General features: G+C 34.7%; 2 protein-coding genes across 2 annotated transcripts; one reads left to right on the top strand and one right to left on the bottom strand.

Annotated features, from left to right (window-relative positions):
• Positions 1 to 354: 354 nt before the first annotated feature.
• On the top strand, positions 355 to 1985 carry LOC110725179. The gene is made up of 3 exons (XM_021904657.1): positions 355 to 595; positions 1090 to 1446; positions 1655 to 1985. The coding sequence occupies exons 2-3, from the start codon at positions 1121 to 1123 to the stop codon at positions 1671 to 1673; spliced, it is 345 nt and encodes a 114-aa protein (XP_021760349.1). The 5' UTR covers positions 355 to 595; positions 1090 to 1120; the 3' UTR covers positions 1674 to 1985.
• A 323-nt stretch (positions 1986 to 2308) lies between these two features.
• Positions 2309 to 8199, bottom strand: LOC110725178 (mitochondrial adenine nucleotide transporter ADNT1-like). Its single transcript, XM_021904656.1, has 8 exons — positions 7722 to 8199; positions 6181 to 6229; positions 5883 to 6046; positions 4835 to 4872; positions 4082 to 4194; positions 3870 to 3983; positions 2960 to 3304; positions 2309 to 2802 (listed from the first exon to the last, which is right to left on the bottom strand). The coding sequence occupies exons 1-8, from the start codon at positions 7877 to 7879 to the stop codon at positions 2719 to 2721; spliced, it is 1065 nt and encodes a 354-aa protein (XP_021760348.1). The 5' UTR covers positions 7880 to 8199; the 3' UTR covers positions 2309 to 2718.
• Positions 8200 to 9980: the final 1781 nt, after the last annotated feature.

The following is a 9980-nucleotide window of genomic DNA, read 5'->3' as shown; positions in this document are numbered from 1 at the left end:
AGTAGTAGTAATAATAATAATAATAATAATTTGTATTTGATCTGAACTTATTTTTTCTGGTTTGATCTGATCTGAACTTATTTTTTCTGATCTGATCTGATCTGAACTTATTTTTTCTGAAATAAGTAAAAATAAGGTGAACTAAACAAGTCCTAAGTTTATCATAGTTAAAATGCGAGTAATTAAAGCACCTTATAATATGAGGTTAGGGTTAAAATTCCATTAAAATGAATTTATAGTTGAGGCTAGACGAGTAGTTGTTATTGACGGTGTATACCCATACCCTTGATCCTTGGAATAGACTACATACATGTGTCTCAATCAGAGGCGCAATTTTCTTCAATTGTTAAGTCAACCATTCATGGATTATGTTATGTATAATGTTTGCTAATCTCACTACTTTCCCAAATTCAAGGTTACTTGCTACTACAAAGTTACAACACCTATATTTTTGGTGTTTTGAAAGAACAATTTTTTTTATCCTATAGTACTATTCAATCTTATTGTAGGACTTCGTAAAAACAGAGCTCTCACTCCTTATTTTCTTCTATTGGTTAACCGGTCACCGGTTATTCCCTTTTGAACTCCATTTCAGGTACGCATATTTTCATCTTGAAATTCTTGATTATTTCTTATTTTCTGTAGCTTTTGATTCATTTCTTATATATTACAAGTTTTCAATTCATTGCTATTTCTGTTTCCTCATAATTCAAAGGTGATCAAATATGATAGTCTTTAAATTGCTGAAATTTTCATACAATTTTGATTCATTTAACTATGATTTCATTCAGCAGATATATCATCATGATCCATGGTAATGGCAGCTATAATTTCATGTTCATCTTATTTTTTCGTTTTCTGCATCGCATCTGATCAATTTCTGGGTAAATTTCAATTTTAAAAGTATGTTACATAAAAACAAAATACAGCTAATTTCTACTTAATTTTCCATGCTGAAGCTCATTTTCCCTTAATTAAATGAAATAAGAAATTTAAACAACATTTTATAAATTTATGACTTTATCAATTATTCTTAACCAGATGTTTCTAAGAGAATTTTACTTAAATTAGTTTAATTTACATATGCAGGTGTTAAAGGAGGTTGATAAAAATAGGAAAAATGGCTGAAGTAACTGAGAAAATATATTATGATCAAGAGGAACAAAATCAGCAAGTAGAAGAGGAAAATGAGAATGCGTGTTCAGTGAGGCCAGATTCGTCGTTCCTTATTGAGTTAAACTTGGTTATGATCATTGCTTCCCTTAGTTTATCTGAACAAGAGGTATCAGAATATGAGGACATGAATGAGATTAGTGTTAAAGAGCAACAAGATGTTAAGGCCCTTGTATCAAAGTTGCGTGCTCGTAAACGTGGGTTCGATGAGCTTAAGATTGCTGATCGACAGGCATCGCGATCAAAATTGCAAACCAAGGTTCTAGATTCCAGGTATGCACAACTTATGCAGGGATCTTGTAGTAGTTTCTAGACATAGACTAGACCTGACATCTTTTTAAGCCTGTCCTGTATCAGAAAATGGAAACCGGGTCTACATATGACTCGAATTGACTCAATCCGAACAGCTCATGTACCATCTATACTCTTTGCCTAACATGATTACGGTGCTTATTACATTTTTTTTTCCTCTTGTGATCAGGCATGGCCGAAAAATGTGAAGAGCTTCGCGTAGTAATCTTAACTGTCGTGATGGTGTAAAATTTTAAGCGTATTCCGTACTAGTCTGGTAGTCTGAGTATAATGGCTGTATAGTATGAGTTAGTGTTCACTTTGAAAGATTTTGGCTTGATTATCTTCTGTAATCTTAAGTGTAGCAGCTCAGGGATAGAAAGAGGATGATATCCTAATTCCTAAATATACAGAGATCCATGAGACTTATCTAATTATCTCCCAGGTCTTATTTGTAAATCTTTATGTAAATAATACACATGAAGTATTAAAGTAACAGTTACTAGACTTACTGCAGCAAATTATCTCTCCACAGAATTTCTTCGTAGAAATATACTTTCTCCGTTTATATACTTGCAACGGCACGTATTTAAGAAAGATGATCAATATGGTATATTAACAGTATCAAACTAACTCAAACATCGATAAGAGAGGTAAGATTACAAGTCATGAAATTACTTCATCAAAACTGTTGAATAAAGCAAATAAATTGAAAATTACTATAGTTAATTAAAGGATTTTTCAGTTACTATTTATAAAACCCGAGCATGGCCAAGGAGTAAGGACAAGTTTTGTACTATAATACTAGTATCGTCATACAACCGACGAGAGCCACAAAAATGTGTACTTTAAAAGCATCTTTGATTTTACAAAGGCAGCATGGAGCATTTAATTCCAAGCACAAAAAATCAAGCAGGAGATGGCCTATGCAATATACAAGAGACGGTATAGCAGACATAAACATCCAACAGAATGTCTCTTCGAAATCTGCAAATGGATCCATCAATTTATTATTTGCAACTACTTATTACAAATAAGCATTTGAAAAACTGAGGTAATTAGAATATTCTGAAGGATCCCTAGACAGGAGGTAACAGAAAAGCAACATATAAAACAGGCTAGCACCTGGTACTAGTTTAGCTTGTTCTAATCGGGCAAAAATACAATACATCAACCAAAATTTACCTATTTCTTCCAATTGCCTACCAAAAGAAGAAAAATTATATCAGAGTTTAAGAGCCCGAATCAGCAACTTCAGTCTGATATTCTCATTTCAACTCCCAAGATATCTTTCACCACCTCATATGTCACAAATGCTATTGATATGGATGGCACGACCTGGAGAAAATAAGAGATACAAGCATAAGCCACAAATATAAGCAACTGACTCATATGTGCTATGTCTGATCATAAAGGAAACTGGGCTATAAGCCACAACAAGACTGGCAGCAGCAGATAGTTTGAAAGCATATTACAAGGCATGTTGAACACTGACCTTTACTGAATTAGGGACCAGGCCTTTGTACAGAGCTCCGAAACCCTCATGTCTAACCGTCTTTCTAAATGTATCAATCATGCCATTATATTGCAATGGGACCTTGCCCCTCCCGTCACCAGTGACTATAGATGAAGCGTTGTTCCACCCCACCATTTGCATCCTTCTACGAATAACGTCGAGAGGGTAAGCAACGGTTTGGCCAATAGTCCCCGCCACAGCACCACATCCAAGCCTTGTTGTCACGCTCAACTCACTATCTTGGACTAATCCAAATGGCCTAGCTTTCACCAACCATTCCTTTAATGACTCATACACGGCAAAATTGAGGCCAACATAAGGAATCTACAAGTGACAAGCAGATGAGTAAGAACAAACATTAAAACATGCAAGCAAACCTGCATAAGGCAAAATCAATTTGCATATAAGATTTGAACAGCAAACAAGCTAAAAAGATCTAGCAGACCAATCACAGAATTACACAAGACTTCAGCTAAATGAGTGGCAGTTCCACCAATACTTTGTATATTAAATTTCCAAGAAACAAACCCTCCCACAAAGATTCAAATTCTTGAGCCTAAGGCATATGAGGTCCACTATTTCTTATCTGCACAGCACACATACATATATCAGCAACTTTAGCCCTAAAATTTGGTCTATGCAACGGATTGCGTATAGCACAGCAAGAATCAATATCCATTTTACTAACAAATTGAGAACACAAGCATACTGCAGCACTGCCTTTATGTGTGACGAACTGACGATAGACAAAAAGCTATGTTTCAGCCATAAGTATGTTGTTATTGCTTGATAACTAGCTGATGCAAAATTAACTCCAAACCAAAACTATTGAACACACTTGAAAGTAAAACAACTGGATCCATAGAGTATTTTAAGTCAAAGAACTTACAACTCCAATAACAGAGGGAAGCCAACCCTTGTATAAAGCTCTTGGACCTTCCTCACGAAGAATAGTAGACAGCGCATGGATCATGCCTCTGTACTGGTAAGGTGACTTATCAGTCTGAAAACAAAGGTCACAGGCAAATGTCATTTGAAGCAAATTACAAAAGAACCTTAGTGTGAATTATAATAATTTGCGGAGATGTTAATTCATAATACCTGTACAGTAATCCTGCCCCGCACCATGTCCATAGGGTAAGTTGCAGACATTGCTATGATGCCAGCAGTTGCTCCGGCCCCAAGGCGCAATAAAGGAGTGAGTTCAGCGTCCGCTGAAATTGACAATCAAAGCAAGAAACATATTATTTCTAAGGTTTATCCAGAAGTCCAGCATCGGGATTCAACCTCCAATAGAATTCCAAAAACTAGCACATGATAAAATCTCCAAGAAACAGAAATTTCATGTGCTAACGTGGTTGGTAACGTGGCATGGGACAGACTAGAGAATTGACACCAATAAACATGCATATGCAATTAAACAATATGCAAGGATGTTTATATGAAACAATCATGTGGATCATTCAAAAAACTCTATCATTCTATACCAAATAAGGATGAGGCTGAGTATGATTGTACCTCCGGTTTCGTTATGGCCATGTTGTGATCCATACTTAGGCTATTATAGTTGCTATACATAAAAGAATTATGATGTCAATGAAACTAGAACCTTAAAGTTTTGTGTGAAACTTTTAAGCCTTCTCGTCTGTACTATATAAATGAATATTCTCCTTACTAGAACAGCGGCTGGGCAATATTAGACGGGATTATTCAGAACTAATCAAATTTATCATGTAGGAAATAATATGATCCAACAAGAAACACAATGAACCCGTGACAGCAGGGTAACGAAGCAAGAAAAAAAAAAATCACACAATATGAAAACATTAACAGGAATTAAAAAATTAGGAGTACCATTGCCACTCTGTTGTCGATGCAGCCATAATATGCCCCTGAAAAAACAGTAGAAAGCAATCAGCACTCACTACTCACTAACGATTAAATGGGATATCAATTGACACTCGATAAATCCATCTTTAGACATGTCTTTTTTTATAAAGTACTTTTCGGTCACTCGTCAATAACATACTAATAGAGAAGACTAAGCCTGTAAACTAAGGTCTATAAATTCTATGTTAGGAAATAAACTAAACTTGCCAAATACCAACGAGATTTGTTTTAGGAAAAGATATGATGTATATTTTATTTATTTCTATCTTTTATGCTTTCCTAGTTAGATGAGGATTGTAATTAGGAAACTGGATATATTTTAGGTGTGTATAATCAATCTAGGATTATTTAGGCTTGGGAAGCAAGTAAAATATCCTAGTTGATGTGAGTTTCTAGGGGGGTTTAGGCTTGTAGAAAATTAAAAATAATGGTTTAATGATGGTTCATCAATGATGATTTTATTGAGGTGGAAAATCTTAGTCTTTTTTTGTAGGAACTTAATAAAACAATATTTTGTTGAGGGGAGGAGATTTAAATTTCATCATAAACATTGTCTATTTTATTGTCGTGTTTTGCTATTTATTCTATATTGTGTTTGAGGGTGAGTTCCCAAATCGCTCCATTGCACACATCCGTTATAACATTCTAGAAGCTCAAGAATGCCACACCAATGGTGCTACACTAGCCAGAGACCAATTCAGAAGCAAATGGCACATTAGATACAACATTGCCTGTCTCTTCAATTCTTCATCTTAATATTTATTTCACAACCACCTTTAAAGGGATTCCTAGCAACTGACCAAGTGAAGAGAATCCCAGCAAGAGCTGCACAAGGTATGTATATGCAACCAGGGGTTCAGGAGGTAGAGCCAAGTGTCTAGAACTAAAAATAATAAATTATATTCCTCCTAAGACAAAAAATAAAAAAGTAAAACTTCCACATGAGAAGCAATTTCAAAACTTTACATGGCAACTAAGATCATGTTACTCAAATGTAGAAAAAGAAACTTACTTAGATGCTTGCTCATAGCTGAAAAACTTGACTGCGGAATTTGGCACAATACGTGCACAATTTGTTCCATTACCCTTGAACAATCCTCGTAATCCCTCAGTCTGCCATATATATTTCAACCCTTGAACGGTTCCGTTGTATTTAATGCTATGTGGATTTTGAACCTGGAATATTATGTTTAACACCGCAATTAAAAGGTGTGAAAGGTGTGCAAAATGATTTTCCTTATTTTCTGCTGAAACCGATAAATAACAGTACTAAACCCAATAGGAAGCAGCTATGAAGAATAGAAGAATACCTGGAGCAATATTTTTAGGCGTTCTAAGGGAGCAACAGCAGTTCGTGACCTGAGACACATATCCAATGGCATGAAACATAAGAATTATACCCTAAAATTTTCAAAAGGCTATATAGAGGCAAACATCCCCTAATTTTTACAAAACCATACAGAAAACCAGAAAAGGCAATCATATAGAGTAGAGGAGCAGTAACTTAGCAGTAAGCACTGCATAATCAAACTGACACTGCAATGTTCCGATGCCACTAGGACCCTTTTTCTTAGTGCTTCAGTCCAGTGATCATAGCCAAAATTACAATCAATTGAAAATTTAATTAACTCCATGACTAATATGAGTAATATCTTTCTCCTTTCTCCCAAAATCCTAACTTTTTGCCACATAAGAAGACCATACTTTTATCGTTCCTTCAGCAAGTCTTCGCCCAAAAAAAAAAAAAAAAAAAGGGACATCATATTTAAAGCCATCTCTTTCTCCCATGAGAGTTAAGTTAAGCACCCAAAATTAACGATACAATTACTTCTGTGATCATCAATAATGAAACCTACACTCATATAACAATATCGGAAGAAAGTAAGAAGCTGTTAATCTTCAATAATACAGGCTTCTTGAACCAATAAAAAAAATACACATCCCAAATCAAGAACATCAACACACCAATGCTTCCAAGGATCAAAGTTCAACATCAAATGCCAAATCCAACCACAACCATCTAACAAATAGAGTGTATTCTCTCCTAAACCCAACAAGCTAAAAGAAATAACCCAAAAATTTTCAATACTCAATAAACCACAAACTCTACCTTGCAGCATCAAAAGCTATTGTAGTTTTGAACTGTGACCAACACAGTATCGACCATGTGACCAAATGATCAGTCAAGCATTCAAATAAACATAAAGTTTTAATCCTCCCCGCTTCCATAAACAACTTCATTCCCAAGCATTGCTGCTTCCTAAAACCTTAATTTCAACTCCAGCTCCTTTTTGATTGCTTCTTTCGATCCCATATAAATTAAACACTTGCAAACTACAAAATCTACAACAAGAACTTATCCCAAAATCTGTTTCTCCCTCCTTTTTTCGGCGATCACACAAAAACAACCCCATGAAAAACAGACTAGTATATTTGCAGATCCATATCAATAAACCCAGATATCACAAATTCAAAAAACCCAATCCCCCAACACTTAAGACTTAAAAATTTTACTTCTTTACAATTGAGAAACAATAGCAAGATCCAAATCCAGGGGATTGAAGCTAATAAACTAAAAATAAAGACAACATTTTTGGAATAATCTACAACAAAAAATGCACATCCACAGCAACAACAAAACAGGGACCACAGATTCATCCAAATCAAAACAAAATAACGAAACTTACCAAACATCAATTTAAATAAAATTTGCATAAAACAATAAATAAACGATCAAATTTTCCAAAAAACCAAAAAGATCACAGAGTTTCTTCACAAATCAATTTCATCAAAATGCTTTCAATTCCATCAACATTTTAGAAATACAAAGAGGATGAGTGAGAGAACTAACACTCCGCCGGCAACACCACCAGCAACGAGAGACTTGCAAATAGTAAGAATAGCATAACCAGGAGCCTTAACACCTTCTCTAGCAATCTTCGCTTCTTCCGCCAAGTTTACAATCGTCGAAACAGCTGCTTCACTCGTCTTCACATCTTCCGACGCCATTAAAATCCGAATACAATATTAAAATCAAAGAATCGGAAAAAGTACAAAAATGGAGTCGCCGGAACCCTAGAAATCGAGATCGGAGATTGCAGGAATTTCCGGTGAATTCGATCGATCGAAGAATTAATTCGTTCGAAAGAGACAGAAATTTCGATCTCTCCTCTTTGATTCTCTCTCTAAGATGAATCAATCTCGAGTTTAGAGACGAAATTGAGGGAAGAGAGAGAAAAAGAGTGAGAGATTTCAGGTAGAAGTGAGTTGGTGACGGCGTTTGTTGGTACAAAGTAGAAAATGGAGTAGTAGTAAGTGAAATTATTAGATGGTTTGAATGGGTTGATAAAATTATAGCAGCGCTATTCTACTCGCGGGCGGGTTTGAGGAAATGTAGATGTCACTCGCTGTTGTAGCCGTCCACGTGGATCACTGTGGCCCTACGGGGTCTTTTGTAGGTAGAAAATTCATTTGTTTTCCGATCGTTATTGGGTTGTGCAAAGGTCCAAAATCGAATTAGAATTATTTGGAATTTGGATTGAAGGATTGGAATTTCATTTTGATGGATTGAATACTAGAACAAAATTATTTTAATTTAGATGGACTTAGAGTTTTGAACTTTTTTTTTTTTTTTTTAAATGGTAGAGTTTTGGACTTAATTATCTTGTTTTAGATCGATTTTGACTTGTTAAATAATTTTAAATTTACCATTTTACAAAAATCAAATTTTGAAGATAGCTTTCGCATTGACTTTATTAGCTACCCTGTCTACTTGTCTAGCGATAAAGCATATACAATTATGTAAGTTTTCATTCTTCGTGGGCTAAATTCTTGAAAAAAAAGTTATTTTTAAGAAATGTATTCTGAATCAAAATTCCTCAATTTGGGCTACATTAAGTCCCTTTTGATTTTCTCTCGAAGAGATAAAAAAAAAAAAGGGTCCCTTCTAATTTTATTTGATCCAAGTCTAGGTTTGGCTCAAATTCAACTCACCTCTAACCAAATCAATGATGCGCTCATAATCCATATCCATCATTTTGCATATTACCAGGAGTACCACCATTTCTAATAGACACAAACGACAATGTTGGCGAGCTTGAGATCCTTATAATGTTTATGTAACATCAAATTGACTTATGTAGTCTCATTAACTAACAAATAACTTGTAAATTTAATTTTTAATAAAGAGTTATTTCAAATTGTGAGTTAGTTTTGTTTGATAATAGATTAACGATCCAGAATCCATCATAAATCAAGTACACCTTTTTAATTGTCAATGTAAACAACTGAACAAAAAATACGGTATTTTAAAAAATATATAGACAGTTGCACAAATGTAAGATGTACACTCTCATTTAATCTAATGATTCTAATCATATTAAAGTACAATATATGATATATCCATTGATCGAGTATTCGAGTGGTACAACAATGTAAAAAATAGTGTCCAAAAATGCATTTTCGAGAAAAAAGAAAAGGAGTGATAAATCGATGGGCTACCAAATGAAGAAAATGATGGAACTACAACCTACAATTGGGCCACAAATTGAAACTGTATGCCCAGTTCCACAACGAACCCAAATCCTTAGAAATAAATTCCCACTTTTACTTAAGGTAGTTGCTTTCACATATTAAATCCAACAATTAAATTTCATAATTTGCAATTTTTGTGGTGTAGTTATATTCAAGTTTGGATAGGAAACAAAGATAGTCTCAACTTTGATCTTTCGTTAAATTGAGAAGCCACTGTCCTTTAGTAGTTTTGAGTGATCTTGTTGATTGGTCAATTTTCAGACATATTAGCCACACGCGTGGTCCAAGCGTGTAACAGTCACGCGCTTTCTTTTTTTGCCACCTGTCAGAAACTTTATGGGAAACTTTCCTTTTTTGTATTTTTAGAATGTACAGGATGTTTTGTAACGGAAACCTAAGTAGTTAACGGCGGTCGTCTTTGACTTCCCAAAAACCCCTACTAAAACCTCACTTAGTAATGGGCCTGACCAGAATTTATTGAGTAGTTTAACATTGGGCCTGAACAAAAAAATTATAAAATAGATCTCAGCGTAAAATGGGCTGAACTTGTATCGCTCTAAGGCCCAATTAAATTCTA

The sequence above is a fragment of the Chenopodium quinoa genome, unplaced genomic scaffold (assembly GCF_001683475.1).
Source record: "Chenopodium quinoa cultivar QQ74 unplaced genomic scaffold, ASM168347v1, whole genome shotgun sequence".
Taxonomy (NCBI): Eukaryota; Viridiplantae; Streptophyta; class Magnoliopsida; order Caryophyllales; family Amaranthaceae; genus Chenopodium; species Chenopodium quinoa.
Note: the sequence above shows the minus strand (reverse complement) of the source record. Positions and strands in the feature narration are given on the sequence as shown.

Bases quoted from the DNA above. Each gene is read 5' to 3' on its own strand.
- LOC110725179 (XM_021904657.1), top strand. From the start codon at position 1,121: ATGGCTGAAGTAACTGAGAAAATATATTATGATCAAGAGGAACAAAAT.
- LOC110725178 (XM_021904656.1), bottom strand. From the start codon at position 7,879: ATGGCGTCGGAAGATGTGAAGACGAGTGAAGCAGCTGTTTCGACGATT. The intron at 6,230-7,721 runs GTTAGTTCTCTC...TATGTGTCTCAG, and splicing joins GGTGGTGTTGCCGGCGGAGT to GTCACGAACTGCTGTTGCTC. The intron at 2,803-2,959 runs GTCAGTGTTCAA...TATTTTCTCCAG, and splicing joins TGGTCCCTAATTCAGTAAAG to GTCGTGCCATCCATATCAAT.